The sequence below is a fragment of the Saccoglossus kowalevskii genome, chromosome 7 (genome assembly GCF_978046115.1).
Source record: "Saccoglossus kowalevskii chromosome 7, keSacKowa6.1, whole genome shotgun sequence".
Classification (NCBI taxonomy): domain Eukaryota; kingdom Metazoa; phylum Hemichordata; class Enteropneusta; family Harrimaniidae; genus Saccoglossus; species Saccoglossus kowalevskii.
Window position 1 is genome coordinate 29,680,327 of NC_140647.1, and position 20,294 is coordinate 29,700,620.

The window sequence follows — 20,294 nt, forward strand, 5'->3', positions numbered from 1 at the left end:
TTTAAAAGAGAGAACTACTATATACATATGTACCAATTATGATTTTTATGCAATGAAACACACTTTATACATATTTATATCATTCAATATTTTAATAAATGTTAACCCATTGTTAATGCCCACTAAAAACACCCTGGGCCTATAACCTGGATGCCCTCAACTCATTTAATGTTTAAAAATAAAGGAGTGGGCTAATACCCAGGAAAATATGGTAATCTAAATATGTTAATATAGTCATCTAATTTACATTAATATTAAAATGTACAATTCTAATTATGATTAATATTAAAATATATTATACCATTAATATCCGAACTCCACCCACTTTGTGCAATTAGACAAATATTTCACTATTGAGTATTTTACAGCAAATGTTTTGACTTTGACTTGTATTTAAACCTACCAGATACTTTTGGAACAGCTTGTAAATTTCTTGTCTGTCAGCTGTGAAATTCGGCGCTCTTTTTCTGCCAAGTTCTTGATACTGTTGCAGTGACAGAAATCCATGTCTAGTGTGAAGTGCTTCAACAGATCCTACAGGATAGATGTAAATGCAAGCATTAAAACATAAATAAACATGTTGGTTATCAAGTATGTTAGTATTAGGAAAGACAAGTTCAACTCTATTCTATTCTAATCCATACCAATATTTTATTATTCTATTCTATTCTATTCTATTCTATTCTATTCTATTCTATTCTATTCTATTCTATTCTATTCTATTCTATTCTATTCTATTCTACTCAATTTTACTCTACTCTACTCAATTCCACTCCACTCCACTCCACACCACTCCACTCCACTCCACTCCACTCCACTCCACTCCATTCCATTCCATTCCATTCCATTCTATTCTTTTCTATTCTATTCTATTCTATTCTATTCTATTCTATTCTATTCTATTCTATTCTATTCTATTCTATTCTATTCTATTCTATTCTATTGCGCTTATTTCTCATTTACACTGTGTTATGTTGTGCTGACTATGGTGTTAGTTTAAAATTGCTCCTCAGCTTAGCAATAAAAGAACCCAGCATTTATCCTTTAGTGCATCAACTCAACAATAAGCCTGATAAAATTTCACATGTCATTTCCATCCCATTATAGTCACATTTGTTGCACCCATACCTAGGATGATTTGGCTCTTTGTCACAACTTTGCAAGCTGAAATCCTTCATTAGACAGCCAAAATGAATGGGGAGAAAAACAACGCCATCACGAGATGTGGGAATCACAATTTTTTGTTTTCAAATGCACCAGCAATCAGTTAATATTACCTTTAATGAATGAAATGATTTCCATCCACACCAAAGTGGGATGATAGTCAAGTTTGCTTTTGTTAATTTTAGGCCATATTTCTTGCGCGAACAAGTCATATGTGACTTCTTTTCTAGGATCAAAATTTCTCTGTTCTGCTTCCTGCTCGTCCATATCACCTCCCAAACCATCGTCATTATCTGAATCATTTTCTTCTTTGTCATCATCGTCCTCCTCTTCTTCCTCAAGCATTGGAATGAATGCAGCTGCACCATCTATAAGTATATTACTCAATATTCATTTACAGTCATACATCAAAGTATCGGTGTGATTTTTTTTTTTCATAAATTAATATGTCATATTCAAATTTGGTTTAGATGGCCATTGTTGGAACATGCAGTGGTAGACATATGCAGTGGCAGTTTTGCATTTTTGGGTTATATTTTAAACCTAAAATTTGCCAGCAACAACAAACTTCACAAAGAACCTTACAATACAAACTTGAAATTGACACCAAAATGGTCGTAACTCCAAAATTATACGTTTTTTAAGATTTATCTTGTAATATACAGACCTTTTCCCCAGCCTGTAATTTCTCGTTTCAATGATCCATCAGGGTTTCTGGGAAAATATGGATCAGGCAGTGAAGCATCTAGCATCAGTAACCACTGGGTGGAATTCAAGAATAATGGAAACTGAGCAGGGTGTGCATCTTGTAACCTGTGTGGTACTTCATTGTCTTCTACTTCAACATGTTCCTTGGCTGCATCACAGGCATGACTTAAATCTCGAAAGTTCTTCTGTACTTCGCTACATAGAACAGCATTCTTTGTGATGAATATTTGATGCAGATGGTCCATCATGGTGTTATCTTTATTGTTGTCTCTATTGCCGCCTCGCCTAATTAGACTAGGTGGTCCTGGTGAACATGAAGATTTAAAACTTTCCAAATCTATGAAAAAAAAACAAGAGGCAGCTTATTTGGTTATGTGTACTACAAGTACATGACCTAAAGACTAATATGATAGCCAGAGGTTATTTGTGGAACAAGATTCAACACACAGACATGTTTACAGATGGAAAGACAGACAGACATCAGTATGAAAATATCTCTTATTTTCACTTTGGACACACGGGAATCGGAAATTCAAAAAGGTGAAACAAATAATACACACTCTGTGGATAAGCAGGGACACAAGAAAAAATGACTGGAAATGAACAATAACTATTGCTTTCCTGAGATAATGTAATCATCTGAAAAGTCACATGACTTAAATGTTTTGAATATCATTATCTTATAAAACTTAAGAAGGTATTTCATAATTTCGTATACAATTATTCTTTTTGTTATGTTCACTAAAAATGATTTATGTTGATATGGTGGAAATATAAATAAACTCATTTTACCTCCATCCATAGTCTCTGGATCCGTATCAGCCTTTATTTGCTCCCCCGTTGCATTCCTCTGATCTTGCACAAATGCTGCATCCCTGGGTATCCAGGGTCCAGTGTGGGCTGCATGCTCCCAATAATTCAGAAATGAGCTCCACATTCGATACAGACAACAGGTGGTCTTTCCTGCAAATTAAATACAAGATATATAAATCACTATAAGATAATGAAGACATTTTCACGAACATTATCCTAACAATATCAAAGGCTGCCAATCATTAAAACACATGAAACACAACGCTAGTCTTCAATATTGGAGAAGAGGTGTCAAACGTGATTTACCGGTACATTTAGTGCATGTCACAGACATCAGGGATCTGATAGATAAATGGGCCCTTAAGTCGAATAAAGGGGCCCCTAAGTCGAATAAAGGGGCCTCTAAGTCGAATAAAGGGGCCTCTAAGTCGAATAAATTGTTGGCATTGCTTAAGTAATTGGCCCCAAATTAAAACATTAAAATGGAATGCAAAATAAAAGTCATTATTATTTTTGGAAGTGACACACACCAACTTTTAATATAATATCCAGTTTTGATGACCCAAAGAGAAATTCTGTCATTATAAATGTTTGTCATTTAAAACAGTACCGGGTATATTTATTATTTTACAGCCTAACTGGGGCAGTCTTTCTAAAACTTGATGGCCCTAATGTAAAATTCTAGGATCTAGGTGTCTGCCTTAGTTTTTAGCACTGCTTGCATTGATTTAATCAGAAAAATTTGAACACGACCACCGCGCTTTAACTGCTCTGTGGGTTTTTTAGCTTGGCTGATTTTGTTCATACTTGATAGGCAGGTCGTACTGTCACTAATTAAAAAAATCTCGCTCATCGCTGCCATGGCAACAGCCAAAAACTGATTTTTGAATACTTTCATCCCAAATTTATTACCTCCTACCAGTCTTGTATTATAGCAGTGTTCATATGATCATGTTTTTTTTATATTTTGGCTACGTTGCATACTGGTAAGAGATCATCGGCGCCAACATTGTTACACTGTATCAACGTATTAAATCCCAACGCAACTTTGAATGAACTGTAAATGCTGTCTTCAGAAAATACTATCGCAAAACGGTTGGAAATAATAAATTTAACAGCAGAATACGTCCTAGCAATACAATAAAGTGACTTCTAAAGACTGAACGTGTATTTGTGAACTTCGTATACAGTTTTAGTTATAAACCGACGTTAGCTTCACGTTCATGTCCTACCATGGCAACAGCCGAAAACATGATGTTGCTTGTTTTTGAGCGGAGCGGATCGCCAACCAGCCTACCGGCTTGTTTTATAAACTGGCTTGGTAATTCCCACCACCAATTAGACCATGTCACAGCATTTCAAGTACTTTTCCAACAAATCCAAAATAATTCGATAATTTTGTTTACTTTACGGTTTTGCAATATTAGAGGCTGTGAACTTGTCCATGGAGGCTGCAAATTAATAAATATTGTATTCACTGACATTTATTTTGTATTTACATTTGCAATGAGTTCCACAGTATCTTTTTCTTACTGGTGTGGCTACAGTCACTGTTTTTGTTTTGTCGATTGTTTTCAGTTGTTTGTTTTGTGTTCTTGAAACTTTGTACAAAAATCAACAACGGTTAAGAATAGGTATGGTATACTTTGTTATCTAGCATAAATATCAGATTGTTCGGAAGCATGAGATTGTAATGTAAATTTCGTTCATTAATGTTGTAAGATGGCCCTTTCTCCGGGGCCTTCAGAGTCCCACTGGCATGTTGACTATGTCCCGGCCCATTTACTTACTTGTTGTCAGTGTCTGAGTGGGCTATACAAAATACGACCAAGTAAACGTCAGAATAGTAAAAAAACAGAAACGTAAAAATCAGTTGCCCATGCCAAGAGAGCCACAGAACCAAAACAATATGTCAGCCGTCTAGACGTCGTCCACAGCAGCAATATGATTTTACACATCGAAATTGAGAATCGCAGGTGTAGACATATTGCATAGAAATGAACACTAAATACATCTATCCCGGCCAGCAATCGAATCATCAATCTTCATGAGTGACGTAACTGGCATTTCCATCTATTTGCTTCTATTCCCACTATCCTAAAACGCTCAGTGAATGTTGTCAAATTCGCGAGTGTGCGTATTTTCGTACAGTGGCGTAAACATTAATTGCTACAATCAAAGATGCGCTGAACAGAAAGTCAATTCTGGGCTAGTACCATTGTCAAATTCTGGGGAGTAGAGGACTATTTATATGGGAGACGTTACAATAAGGAACTATTGAAATTGTTTGATTTGCATATCAAAATCCTTTATTGGAACAGAGCATGTTCTATATTGTCCAAAAAACAAAGTTGCTATGTTTCTAGACACACAACAGACTCGAAACAATAGAAACCTGCGTTCTTGAGTCTTATCGCCCTTGTGTTTCCGAGCAAAAAAACATTGAGGCCAAAAACGACCGATTTTTGACCAATCTTCTATGAGTTTTTCATAATTTAGCTAATTCAGCCCAGCGGTTAGCTAGGGTATTTATTAGAGACGCCCGGAGAACCAAAATTTGGGACGTGAATCGCTCCAGTGACGAAAAATCATCGAAAATAGCCAAGGCGGTGATGAACTGCATTTCAAAAACATATTTTATATATAGGGTATATAACTACCTATTTAATTTAATTAAGGGCCCTTTAAATACAAGTATTTAATATTGATCACTGAATGCACCACATCAATATTACCTGTTCCACTGCGGCCAAGTAATAATATGGCGGACGGCGGTTTGGGATCAAGGTGAATAATTGCATGTTCAAGTTCAGTAACACGGAATGGAAAGTCGACTTTGGTGTCTTTATTTAGCAGTATGTTGTTCACTAAGGTTGAGGTGAATGAATAGAATTTCATGATATGGTATTCGGTCTCGTTGGAGCTAGCTGGTGGAAAAAATAGTTTGGGTATCTCCTCCTGCTGCAGTGGTTTCTTTCTCTCAATTACAAGATCTTGGTCTTCAGTGGCTTCTCTAAAGAACATTGGTACCCTCTCATCAGTCGTTCCACGTCCTGCAGAAATTTTGTAAATATTAAATGTGACAAAAACAACAAATCGCCTAGTATGTTAGCAGTCTCTACAACATATGGTCTACGGCTTGGGCAATATGAAACAAACAACTAAAAATGGTGCATACAATTGTTAAGAACTAACCAATCATTGACAGATGACGTTAAACGATTGTCAGCCAACTGGAAACAAATGCATGTCAATTATATATTTTACTTATTGAATATGATTGGCATGTCAGAGATATGACTTTGCAACAATATTGCCACCAGCCATCCATGTTGAATTTGATTTGAAATTCACATCACTGTCTTATTATGTTCAGTGCACGACCGAGATCCGGTTTCAAAATGGTAGAATTGTTTAAACTTTAAAATGGCTGCCATTTTAAATTGAATTGTGTGAAGAAAATGCAATGATATGATTATGTGTGAAGTTTGAAAGTGATCGGTACAGGCATGCTTGGGATAAAGGTGAAACTTTGTCAAAACATGGTGTAATAAAATAGATGATATTTTATGATATACTCATAAATACTATGTGATCCGAAACTAACAATTAGACCATTTACATACTGATATACGTACTTATATACAATGTGTACAAGTGAACAATTAATCAAATTGTGGGTGAATTAGTTTTACAATAATTGAACTTGACTATTCATCCAAAGTGTATTTATTTATTGCCATTTGTCTTACCTTCTCGGTTCATGAGAAAAAGTTTATTTCATATTAAATAGAAAATATATTGACTGACATTGCAGACTTAACTTTTTCACCACCAGACTTCCTCACCAAAATTTTTCTGCATATTTTCTTATATTCTTTAATATTTCTGGAAATGAACCCTAATTTTGTAGCCAATAGACTAAATTTGAGTCAATTTTCAGTTTTTACTGATTTGGCTATTTTTGTCCCAATTTTTTGAAAGAAAGTGCAGAAAAAAGGACCTGGCAGTGAAAATGTTAAACTGCCCACAGACACAACAATGCCTTGGATGCAGACCTCTATGAACAGCATGATCATTGACAATACCTTTTTGAAATTCCTTTCTATCAATACCCTTCAGATTCTTCTTTATAATACAAGTCTGCCCTCTGTTATGAGATTTGATAATGTTTTCAATACTTCGTGGAACATTATCATGATCGAACACAATGTCCCACACTCTGATGACCTCCGAATAGATGCGACCACCGACAGCTCCCGATTTATCACCACTGACTTCAGAGTCTGAGTACAAAAAACACAAAACAGTGCCATTCACAATTATTCTTCAAAAATCATCACTAAAACTCTGAAATATTTGCAGTTGTTTCCCAACACAACAAGCTAACTAAACAGAATCCCGGAAATACAGGGGTATAATATTTGCAATTGTTTTCATAATAAAGATTGCCAAAGGTGACAACTTTTAATTTGTTTGTATTAAACAGCATCTTGATTTTAAAATGAAAGTTTATTTGATATTTTCCTCAAATCTGCAGCAGTAAATACTTCATTCTCACACTAAAATACAACTTTGAGTCCCAATATAAAAATGTTTCTTATAAATTTCTTAACCAAATTCAATGCACAAATGCTTTTTTTTATTTCTATATTTGAATTGCCATTGAAATAATGCTTTTATTTTGATTTTTCATGAAAATTGAATTTTTCTTTCATTTTTACAATTTTAAAAATTCTAATAAAAACAGTGTATTTAGGATTCTATGTGTACATCTCAAAAATTGCTCCTCTAATGCAAAGTATCCAAATTCAGATTGAAGCCACCTTGGATTTAGATATAACCCAATTATGCTGTAGAGTCGTTCATATACTTACTCCCCATCTGTAGGCGTTTCTCTGGACCTTCACTGCATCTCGGCGAGAATGCGATCGCTAGTTCCCAGAGGATCCTGGCTGCTTTGTTCAATCGAGCTTCAAACAACTTGACATCATGCTGTTTAGAAATGCCTTCCATTCTCTTGCATAGATCAGAGCTCCACATTCCATTAGCAAGAAGACGTATCTTATCTACTATGTGTACCTTCGTGTGTTGCTCCAGACGTTTGTTTCGGAGTATTTTCCAGACAGCCGAGGTACATTCTACTTCCCAAACCAAGTCATCAAATATCGAAGCATCAAACTCGCCCTCTTCATCAGCATCATCTTTATCTTCTGCTTCCTCTTCTTTATCAACAATCATCTGATTTACAATTTTGGTTTCTATAACAACAACATTTCAGAAGGCACACACATTATATATATCTTGAAGTGTAATAAGAAAATTCAATTTGTGGTTGTGACAAAACTATGTCCCTTAAAACTGTCCCATAATACTAAGTATATATTTCAAATTTGAATGAAATTGATCACTGCAATGCCTATACATTTCATCAAAGCATTTTTTCCTTGACACATTTATACGTTTATATCATCAGTAAAAATGACTGAAGTTACGTTTAGTTGAAATCGTTGCTGGTACGATGTACGTGTTGCGATCTCCGGTAGGGATCACTGGAGATTTAAGCTGATGTATACACCAGAATGTTGTGCTTTATTACAACATGTTTTTTTTTAAATCACAATAATGATTCCTGTGTAATGTTTTGCATAAAAAATTAGCGCATGAATTAAAAAGATAACAGTTTTTTTTTTTTGAACACTGTAAATTAATAGTCTAGAATACATTTTCATAATTAGTTTTCATAAAATGAATCAGGTGAATGAATTTAGATACCTTAACTTTTCATCTACAGAATAAAGAAAAAGGTAAGAAGTGCCAAAACATCGCCAAAAATGTTTTTGCTCCAGTGATCTTCCAAAATATACCGGTAACCCATTATTCAAAACATTGCCAAGATACTTTGTGAATACGGTAATATAAACAAATTCACTTTCAATCTTTTGAATGCTATTTTTCCACCAAAGTTTTAGTGAACATCATTTCACAACTTTTCATGTATTTCTGAAATTGAACCAAATTTGGTTGAAAGGTGACAAAAGTTGACAGATAAAATTACTAATGAGACATAGGCAGTGTTTATGAAGCTTACCTTTATCTGCTTTCAGTTCAGGCACATAACCAGGACCAGTCATGTCGTGTAATACCACTGTTGGTGTTTTTCTCTTGATTTTAATTTCAGTTTTGATCGATGGTATCACATCTTGAGAATCCAATTTAGGTCTTTTCGGAACAAATTCTGGCATCTCATCAATCAAGACAGTGATTCGCTTAATGATTTCCTCCCGGAGAGCCATCCCAAGAACTGATGGTTTTTGGAGTTGTGCTCCTTTTTTAGCGTCTCGAATTTCTGATAGAAATTTAGAATCTATAGATGCTCCACTTTGAAGGACTTTGATTCTCTCATCTTCTTTCAACTTCTTTTTGGAACGAGTGACTGGATGGTGAGATGCAGCTACCTTCAAGTATGGTAACCTGCGATCATTCTTCTTCAAGCTGTTTAGTGGTATGCTTCCCTGCTTATTTCTAATTTGTGGATCCACTTTATTCTCAGCTAGCAGTTTGACAGCGGCCATGATAGCGGCGTTGGGCGGTCCGTGAATGACAAGATGAAAAAGTGTGTTGCCCTCTGCATCCTGGACGCATGGGTGAAGGTAGGGATACTTCCGCGGGTCAGATTGGTAAAGTTGAAATAGATATTTTAATACAGTGAAATCATCTGTGGAAAAAAAAAATAATTATCATTAACACATCACTATCCGATGCTGCTATATACAAATTATAATGCATGTGCATCAAGGTCTTATAATGTCTAATGTATATACCAAGTTTGAACAAAATCCATCTGTAAACAGCCGAGAAATGCTTGATTTTGATAATTGTTAGCACAAAAATGGCCGCCATTCAGCCATCTTGAATCAGATCGTGAAACAAATTGACGTGCATGTGCATAATATCATGTATGATGTATGCGTGAAGTTTGATTGATTGGTCCAGGCATTTCTAAGATACAGGTTCGGACGAACGCACGCACACACGTTTTCGGACTGCATCTCAATGAATTGTGAGAAAAGAAGTTGCATATTATATTTCAGTGAAACTGTGGGGAAGTTTATTCCACAAGCAAAAGGAAACAGCAATAGGTATAAGAAGGTAGGCATCGATTAAAACACTATGTATAAAAGTATCTCAAAGTCAGCACATGTAGTGAAGAATATCTCACATACATGTATCCCAGGAATGCATTGCTGATTATATTCAAATTACTAAACAGGGATCAGCTTCAATATTCATATATGATGCAACAAGAATTGCCATGCCGGGCGATCAACATCGAAAAAAAAACAAGTTTTTAGAAAAAGTTTTTAGAAATACTACTAATACTTGGATACCTGTGGCAATTGATTGCTTTCAATGGACAACATCAGATCCTTTTTGTCATCAAATTGTGAGGTAAAAATTTGCATGGAAGATATTCTTCGTTTTGTTGCAGGACACGAAATTTCGCTATTGCATGTTTTTTTATAGTCAGAAGAAATTCATTTATATGTGATTCCATAATTAAATAATTATAATTATTCAAACTCTGTGCTTTTATTTATTGTCCTAATTTATTGTTACAACTTGTGCCTACCTTTCCTCTTCAATGACAGCATTAATGCTGCATGCAAAGGAGTGTCTCCGTTATCCAAACTCAGAGATGTAGGCATGGCATCGTATTGAAGTAAAAGAAGTACCAGTCTAGCGTCTTCTAATATCCTGATTGCATATTCAGCTGCTTTCATTGGTCCGATGCCATCAGGCTTGGCACCATTCTGTTAAAAAAATGAATATTGTAAATTATTCCTCAATAATAATAAAATACTGCATTGTTTCTGCGTGAGAAGATAGACTATACATAGGGTGTTTGCAACAGTGAACATTTTTTATTTCATTACCACTTCACCACCTGAGAACTTCTACAAAAAAACGTTATCAACAGGCGATATATATGTCAGTAAGACAATATTTGGAAAATAACTGTAATAACGACTAAATATTACACCCTATTTCATTCCTTAGCAACAATATTCATACCTTCTTAAAATATGAAATACTGGTATGACTTTTTGTAATAAGTTGAATATACCAAAGATACTGGTGTGGACACATAAAAATGATTCTAAAAATTAGGTCCTTACATCTATTGGTATATCAGAAAAACTTTAGGAAGAATTTTATGTGCTGATAATACTGGAGACATATTAAAAATTAATTTGTCAAAATTTAAGATTAGCCTTTTAAACAATAAGCTTGGCAACTAATAATTGTCTGCTATGTGAGATGCACATCGTGAGATACAAATTAAAAATAAGTTTTATTTTATTTGTGATTTGCAGTCTAATTTATTCCAGAGCACCTCCACGAAATTCAATTTAAATCTGATTTTTTGAGATTGGCTAATAATAATAATCAATATATAATCAAAATTCATGGTTTTTTAACATTAAACTAATCTTGTCAGTGGATTATCCCAGAGCATCTATGTACCAAATTTCAATGAAAATGTGATGATTATTCATATTATACAAATTTGGCAATTAGTATGACTGATTTTTAATTCAACCCAACTATTATCAGGTCTTTAGCATTGTTTCCATATGGCAAGTCTTATTGAAACACAATAATTAGTTTTTGATATATAAGTAGAACAAATTTGTAATTATTATGCAAATTAAGTAATTATTATGCATAGATTTCAACCCCAAACTAATAATGTTGAGATACAGATGGAACACACACACATACAGGCATACATACAGACAGGGTAACCACAAAACTGTTCTTTTTTTTCTTTTTTTTTACTCACATCTAGCAACAAGCAAACGATGTCATATTTCGTGATAGTTATCTCTGCATAGCCTGAGCTCAAAAAATTGGTTACACACACGTCCGAGAGAGAACATCCTTTCGCCAGACCACCACTTCCGAGTACATGACTGTTACCACCACCATTGATCAGCAGATACAGCTGTCTCCATTTGCCATCACTGACACATCTGGCAATGGTGTCCTTCCAAGTCTGTGGCGGTGCTTTGCAAACCACTTTAGATGAAATCTCTGTAAATTAACACAATACAGTAAAAACCTATATATTTAGTGACCACCTCTATATAAAAACCTTCTGCCTATAGTGATAGAGACTACCTGTTTTATTTGATCACTCTTTCAGCAATATTTTTGCAGATTAAGCTTCAACAAGTCATTGAAAATGACACAGTCCCCGTTAAATTTTTGAAAGCTCTCTTTGTGCTTGTCATATTAAAGCGGAGGGGTTGTCGCGAGTGTGTCCTTGAAACTTGCGTTCCAAGTGGCGTATACAACAGATTGTTTATTTACATCAAAACACGTGTTCCGTGTAGTAGTAATATGGCCGAAAATAAAAACAGCCGTTATTCGGCCATCTTTGATCTGATTATGAAACACACTGATATGTATGATGCATGTGCCAAATTTGAATGAAAATGGTACATAAATTGTGGAAATATAGCAGTAAGGCCAAAAAGTCAGATGCCTGCCAGTCGACCATCTTTGATTCAATTGCGAAGTAAATCGTCATGAACATGCATCCTAATATGTATAATCTATGTACCAAGTTTGAATGACAACTGACAAAGCATGTCCAAAATACAACATTTTCAAAAAACAAGATGGCTGCCAGTCGGCCATTTTGAATCGAATTGCTAAACCACTGCATGTGCATATGTCTCACATAAAGTACTAGGCACATGCAAAGAATGAACAGAATCGGTCCAAGGAATTCTGAGATATGACTCCGGACGGACGCACGGACGGACGGAGACCGAATTATAATTCCTCGTTTTCGGACTTTGTCCGAACCGGGACTAAAAATCAAAATTAAATAGTAATTAGCATTCTGTATATAAAACAATTTTTAATAAACTTTAAGTCGAAATTTTTGATAAACTCATAATGCCTTTTTAGTATCATCTCATTCTTTTCTGTAAAAAATATTATGTCAAATGTATGAGTTGGTGATCCATAAAAAATTGCCTCTAGATAAACCTGTCTATATTAAAGACCACATGCAGTCTTCAGGTTATGCACCCCTCCCCCAACACTTTCCCTGATGTTTAGGCCTCTTAGTTTATGCTGGGGAGGAAGTACAATAAACCAAACATTTTATGTGAAATTCATTAATATTAAATTATTAAAATATTACTTCTTGCAACTATAGTCAAACCGCTGCAATTTACATATACCCGGGTAGATTAATATTATGCCAGGACAGATTGGTTGGTTAAGGCAAGGACAGATTGGTTGGTTAAGGCAAGGACAGATTGGTTGCTTAAGGCAAGGGCAGATTGGTTGCTTAAGGCAAGGGCAGATTGGTTGGTTAAGGCAAGGGCAGATTGGTTGGTTAAGGCAAGGGCAGATTGGTTGGTTAAGGCAAGGGCAGATTGGTTGGTTAAGGCAAGGGCAGATTGGTTGGTTAAGGCAAGGACAGATTGGTTGGTTAGGGCAAGGGCAGATTGGTAGGTTAAGGCAAGAGCAGATTGGTTGATTAAGGCAAGGGCAGATTGGTTGGTTTAGGCAAGGGCAGATTGGTTGGTTAAGGCAAGGGCAGATTGGTTGATTAAGGCAAGGGCAGATTGGTTGGTTGAGGCAAGGGCAGATTGGTTGGTTAAGGCAAGGGCAGATTGGTTGGTTAAGGCAAGGGCAGATTGGTTGTTTGAGGCAAGGGCAAATTGGTTGGTTAAAGCAAGGACAGATTGGTTGGTTAAGGCAAGGACAGATTGGTTGGTTAAGGCAAGAACAGATTGGTTGGTTAATGCAAGGGCAGATTGGTTGGTTAAGGCAAGGGCAGATTGGTTGGTTAAGGCAAGGGCAGATTGGTTGGTTAGGGCAAGGACAGATTGGCTGGTTAAAGCAAGGGCAGATTGGCTGGTTAAGGCAATGGCAGATTGGTTGGTTAAGGCAAGGGCAGATTGGCTGGTTAAGGTAAGGGCAGATTGCTTGGTTAAGGCAAGGGCAGATTGGTTGGTTAAGGCAAGGGCAGATTGGTTGGTTAAGGCAAGGGCAGATTGGTTGGTTAGGGCAAGGGCAGATTGGTTGGTTAAGGTAAGGGCAGATTGGTTGGTTAAGGCAAGGGCAGATTGGTTGGTTAAGGCAAAGGCAGATTGGTTGGTTAAGGCAAGGGCAAATCGTTTGTTTAAGGCAAGGACAGATTGGTTGGTTAGGGCAAGGGCAGATTAGTTGGTTAAGGCAAGAGCAGATTGGTTGGTTAAGGCAAGGGCAGATTGGTTGGTTAAGGCAAGGGCAGATTGATTGGTTAAGGCAAGGGCAGATTGGTTGGTTAAGGCAAGGACAGATTGGTTGGTTGAGGCAAGGACAGATTGGTTGGTTAAGGCAAGGGCAGATTGGTTGGTTAAGGCAAGGACAGATTGGTTGGTTAAGGCAAGGGCAGATTGGTTGGTTAAGGCAAGGACAGATTGGTTGGTTAAGGCAAGGACAGATTGGTTGGTTAAGGCAAGAACAGATTGGTTGGTTAAGGCAAGGGCAGATTGGTTGGTTAAGGCAAAGAAACATTGGTTGGTAAAGGCAAGGGCAGATTGGTTGGTTAAGGCAAGGGCAGATTGGTTGGTTTAGGCAAGGGCAGATTGGTTGGTTAAGGCAAGGACAGATTGATTAGTTAAGGCTAGGGCAGATTGGTTGGTTGGTTAAGGCAAGGACAGATTGGTTGGTTAAGGCAAGGGCAGATTGGTTGGTTAAGGCAAAGAAACATTAGTTGGTAAATGCAAGGGCAGATTGGTTGGTTAAGGCAAGGGCAGATTGGTTGGTTAAGGCAAGGACAGATTGGTTGGTTAAGGCAAGGGCAGATTGGTTGGTTAAGGCAAGGGCAGATTGGTTGGTTAAGGCAAAAACAGATTGGTTGGTTAAGGCAAGAACAGATTGGTTGGTTAAGGCAAGAGCAGATTGTTTGGTTAAGGCAAGAACAGATTGGTTGGTTAAGGCAAGAACAGATTGGTTGGTTAAGGCAAGAACAGATTGTTTGGTTAAGGCAAGAACAGATTGGTTGGTTAAGGCAAAAGCAGATTGTTTGGTTAAGGCAAGAACAGATTGGTTGGTTAAGACAAGAACAGATTGGTTGGTTAAGGCAAGAGCAGATTGGTTGGTTAAGGCAAGAGCAGATTGTTTGGTTAAGGCAAGAACAGATTGGTTGGTTAAGGCAAGAGCAGATTGTTTGGTTAAGGCAAGAACAGATTGGTTGATTAAGGCAAGAGCAGATTGTTTGGTTAAGGCAAGAGCAGATTGTTTGGTTAAGGCAAGAGCAGATTGTTTGGTTAAGGCAAGAACAGATTGGTTGGTTAAGGCAAGAACAGATTGGTTGGTTAAGGCAAGAACAGATTGGTGGGTTTGGGCTATACATGTCAGATTAGCGGGTTACGGCATAAGTAAGACGAGTGGGTTTGGGCTATACATGTTAGATGAGTGGGTTATGGCAAGAACAATTTAAAAAGAATATTATATAACATTACCATTTACATTATGTAGGATTTGGACTATGTTCATTTGGCTTTGAGCAACAACGTCTTTCTTAGAACGATCCTTATAACTCTCCCCGATATATCTGGCAAACAAACGTAATGACTCAGACCATTCTTCAGTCTTCATATATCGCATGGCTTGTCCTGCAGGATTCAATAAACAAAACCACTATTAACCTTTTCACCACCAGACTTTCTCGCAAAAATTATTCTGCATTTTTTTCTTATATTCTTATATTCAATATTTCTGGAAATGAACCCTAATTTTAGAGCAACAGACAAAACTTGAGTAAATTTTCAGTTTTCAATTTGGTTATTTTTGTCTCAGTCTTCTGAAAGAAATGCAGACTATATTTTGTGAATTTGTGATGAAAAAAGGAAACTGGTGGGATAAAGGTTAATAAATGTTAACACAGGAGTTTAGTCTGTTTAAGAAATTAATTAACTGTAAAAGTTCCTTTTGTACTGTTCAGTCAGTATTGTTAGCGTGTTCACTGTGACATTTGTTAAATTTTAGTACATAAAGTGAAACTGTTGATGCATGAATTAATATCACAAATATTATACATAACTTCTGAGTTTTTAGTGATATAACAACAACTTTGTATGAAAACTGAAATTCTTGATTGCGGCCAAAAACGTGCATGGTATCGATGACAGGTACAGATATACTGATACCCCATTAGTTTTTGTTTAACTTGCCTAGTGTATCAAAAATGATGGGAAAGGTACTGTGGGGAACATGCTTGTCTTTGTTGTTCTACCATTAAAATCAGTTTCTTTGTTATTCAGCCATCTTGAATTAATCAGATCATGAAATAATTGCATGTCCATATGTCTAATACCCCGATCTTCAGTGCAAACAAATTTATCAAAATCAAGCATTTCTGCCATTTTGGAATTGGATATTTTATTCTAGCTATTTCTAAGTCAGAAATAAATGTAATCACCAACAATATCCTGGATTTTTGGTGACCCTTCACATGTCACAAACGATGAATGACATTTCTATCATAGCCGAAACAATTGTACTTGTAATAGAATGGTTTATTTCAATACCTGCTGTGTCCAGTATTTTTCCTTTATAATTATCTGTAATCTCCTTTAGGGTAGAGTAACATGGTGAATGGGGAGTGAGGTGATCCAGAGCACGTTTTCCTTTACAATCCTTGAGGCCGGGATCCACGCCATGATCAAACAATAATTCCATCCAATAATCGTATCTGAGTCTTCCAGTTAAGTCACGTTTGTTTATTACTTGATGATACAGTGTGTCGCCATTGTCATCTTGTACATTGCGTTGACATGATGTCTTAAACCATTTTTTGAATAGTTTCTCTATAAGTTTGGGATGTCCTGAAATTACAATGCGTTTTTTTTTAACTATCTGTCAAGGGTTTATACCTTAAGTGTGCATGAACTATGCGTTGATAGTCGCATCATATATCATGTTGTATTTATTCTCACACTATATAGTCAACTCTAGGTCATACACTAAAATAAATAAGTTTTGTGTTCACCTGACTGCTAATTCTTACAGTGCATGCTCTCATGACAGAATGGGATGGGTGTCAATTTTGGAGTCAATACAAAACTACAAGACTGTACCTCATTGGCTAACCAACCCTCTGATCCAATAGTCTACCCAATCAGAAAGCAGCTTGTTCATTGACAACTGGGTTTGGCGTATCATATACTGCCTTGCGTATTATGCTTCAACTCAACTGCGATTTTGTAACCAGTCATTCTTAAACTTGATTTTTTTTAGAAGTCAAATGCACATCCCTTTCTGTTGTCATGCAATGTACACATCTATACAAACTTGTTGTAAGTAAAATTTTCTTTTAATTGCATGTATAAATGAAAAATCTGTTTTCTATATGTACCTGCAGTGTAAATGTACAATATAAACAGCGAAGCTTGTAGAGTAACATTTAAGGCTGTGCAACTTTGATAGCAATGCAATATACATATGTTATATGATCTGGCAAGTTCCATAAATAGTTTATAATATTCATTGATGTTTATTACAACTAACCTTCGTTCATGCTGTGTTCCAGCCCAATATGCAAAGCAGTTGCACCATTAAATGACTTGACATAAGTAGGGTTCGCACCATGGTTTACCAATGCGATAATTAACCTTGCAACTTGTGCTTGTTGAAGATCAGTGTTGAGGCTGTGAAATAAAGTGACAATGTGACAGTTCATGATTACCGGTAGTACACATAGGATTTTGACCTATAATGGCCAACAGTTGGTTAACTATGCATTTTAGGAACAGAAAACAGTAATTGCAATGAAATTGTACTAAGCATCACCCTGAATGAATGTTTGGTAGCAACCAATTTGCCAGTGTGGATTTACAGGTAAAAAAAATACAAAGCAAGGATCAATGAAGTCAACAGGTACAGCCATGAGTATTATTTGTTGCTCATTTGCATAGTGTTTAGATAAACTACATACATATATGTCACTATAAACATGGAGCTAGAAAGGAGAGAGGACGCTATTGTTTCTGCCTGTTCTATGATAGTTATAGTTTATTTGCTCATTAGATATTGACCACTTATCTTAATCTTATAACGAGATTAACAGGGTTTAATCTTCTGTCGGTTAACTTCGTGGATGTCTGTATACGTTCGGAGACCATATCAACCCGAGTGTGCATGCGTACACACTTGAAAATGGCAAATCGTGGAGAAGGTTGTAATTGTTCGAGGCGACGTTGAAAGTATCAAAGAAGAAGTGCTATTTAATAACGAATCATTTTGTATTTGTGGTGGCGACGAGACTGAGTTTATGATCGCATGCGATGAAAATGACTGCAAAATTGAATGGTACCTTTTTTTACCTCCATGCAATAAACAAAGCACGATTTAAAAAACAACTCAGAAACCAAAATACAGGGATGTGGTCAATTGAACTGCCAACAACTTGCATGCCGGACTATACCATTTAGGTGTGGGGGAGGCGACTATGGGATAGTTAGCATGATGTGATTGATTGACAGGTCAACTAGTTAGCATGATGTGGTTGACTGACAGGTCAATAAGTAACATGTCCAAATACAGTTTAGTGTCCTTTAGAAAAACATGCTTATAACATATACATGTACTTACCTTAGGTCTTTGTTTATTGTTAAATTAGCCAATGAGTGACAACCTGTAGCCAAACCACCGTAACCCTGAACACAGTTTTTACTTCCACCAAGCATAAGTTGATATACTTCCTATAGAGGTGTTTAAAATAAAGTCAGAAAATGAGAGACCAGGATATTGTAGGTTGCATCAGGTTTTTATTACTGTATCCTTACGCATTACTGGAGGAATGTAGTGCCTAATTTTGTTTGCCAATTAATTTTTTAGGGTTGCAATAATTTAATTTTTTTTTGTTGTTGCCTAAAATAGATAGAGGGATAAATGAAGTTGAAATATTTGAAGCAACAAGGTGTTGTAACATGATAGTTTTTTAGACTGAATGGTGTTGGAATTATTGTCTTGTGAGCTTTGGTCAATAAAGTGCACCCTCATTTCAAATTTGTTTATAACTGGCCAATATTACGGACAAAACAACTTTATTGGCTAACCACTTAATTGACTGGTAAATGTAGCTTTCACATCTCTGACTATCATACTAGTGGGTCACTAGAATGTCAGAAACTCTCAGAAACCTGATGTGTCACATTTTTGGCATTTATTTCCTACAATTTGTATGTGCTTCATGGGAGGTTTAAGACAGAAGACCATCAGATGTAATTAACCAAATTTTTTCATATGGAATTTTTTTTACCATAATAACAATGTGAAAAGTATTTTGGTGACTATTCTTTATTTTTTAATATCTCATCAGCTGCTCCAGCACAATTACTTTAATACAATATTTGTTTATGTGAGATATTTGTCTAAGTTAGACAATGTGGGTCTTATGACTGCCACTCAGTTGACCCCAAAGATTAAAAATAATGGTATCACCCACCAAGTGCATGGCTACGGGAGATACTGTGTAATGCAGTATGCAGTAGTACATGTATGTGTAGGTATGGGTTCTTGAGATATACTGCTCATGCAGTAACCATCTTAAATGACTTTAGGGGTTCAAAAGTGACTATCGTTCTTAGCTTGCTTGAATCTGTTTGCTACTACACTGCAGAAACAGGTTGAATGAAAAACAGAATTCATCTGCTTGTATCGCCTTTGCTGTGCAGATAGATCTGTTTTTATCTCTCTTTACTGACGCTGACTAAAATTGTCTGGATATGAAAGGTTACTTGCAAACAAACGTGTACTTATAAAGAGGAACTCTTCTAAAATGCTGAGAATCCTGCTTGGTGTTCTTGGTTGTGAAAATGTTGGGTTGTCGTCCACAGTTGGTGGCAGAAACCCACAATGCAGTGTGTTGTTTCTTGGTGTTATTTTCGGCCAAGGGTGTAGCATTATTGGATATTGTCTACACAAACAACAAACACATACCTGCCATTTGAAGTGCTTTGCAAGATCTAACACCACTTTAGACCAAATTTGTTTATCTATTTTGGGATTTTCCAGTTTAGAGAGGCTCAGTTCTGTATATAAAACATAGCATAACTATTACAACCTTGCCCCTTGGGAATCTGGTCCCATATTAATAAAAATTAAGAATTTAATTACCAGGTGTTAGGGATGATGGATGAAAGTGAACATACAACTGATCAACTAGAAATAACATACTTTTTGTTTTACTAACATTCTCTACCAACAATGCTTATTATTATGTCATGGTTATGGTTTGGTATGAAATATACTAGTATGGAATAATTTTATTGTGAACAAAAGTTTTAGCACACTGTAAAATGACTAATTTTCACTGCGTTTAAATTTTGCTGATTTACCATTTCAGGCATATTCAGTGGGTTTTAAATTCACGGTTTTATCGTTTAGATAATGTGTTCTATGCTAAATTTTACATATTCACTGGGTTTTAATTTTGTGCAATTTCCAGTCAGCGAAATAAGCAAAATTAAAACCCAGTGAATAATTAACCTTTTTACAGTACTTGATCAAAACTGAAAAACCGTTTATTT

At 36.0% G+C, this 20,294-nt stretch overlaps 1 protein-coding gene across 1 annotated transcript in view; it reads right to left on the minus strand.

Moving 5' to 3' along the window:
• LOC102808116 (TPR and ankyrin repeat-containing protein 1-like) overlaps nt 1-20,294 on the minus strand; it is a 57,766-nt gene that overhangs the window by 25,579 nt on the left and 11,893 nt on the right. Inside the window, exons 10-24 of the mRNA XM_085501902.1 lie at nt 19,705-19,796; nt 18,355-18,464; nt 17,272-17,411; nt 16,293-16,589; nt 15,225-15,377; nt 11,534-11,784; nt 10,319-10,499; nt 8,777-9,403; nt 7,563-7,946; nt 6,774-6,971; nt 5,421-5,738; nt 2,665-2,835; nt 1,832-2,209; nt 1,278-1,532; nt 404-534 (exon numbers count right to left, since the gene is read on the minus strand). Of these exons, the coding sequence (XP_085358028.1) occupies nt 404-534; nt 1,278-1,532; nt 1,832-2,209; nt 2,665-2,835; nt 5,421-5,738; nt 6,774-6,971; nt 7,563-7,946; nt 8,777-9,403; nt 10,319-10,499; nt 11,534-11,784; nt 15,225-15,377; nt 16,293-16,589; nt 17,272-17,411; nt 18,355-18,464; nt 19,705-19,796 (3,686 nt within the window). The remainder of the gene's footprint in view (nt 1-403; nt 535-1,277; nt 1,533-1,831; nt 2,210-2,664; nt 2,836-5,420; nt 5,739-6,773; nt 6,972-7,562; nt 7,947-8,776; nt 9,404-10,318; nt 10,500-11,533; nt 11,785-15,224; nt 15,378-16,292; nt 16,590-17,271; nt 17,412-18,354; nt 18,465-19,704; nt 19,797-20,294) is intronic.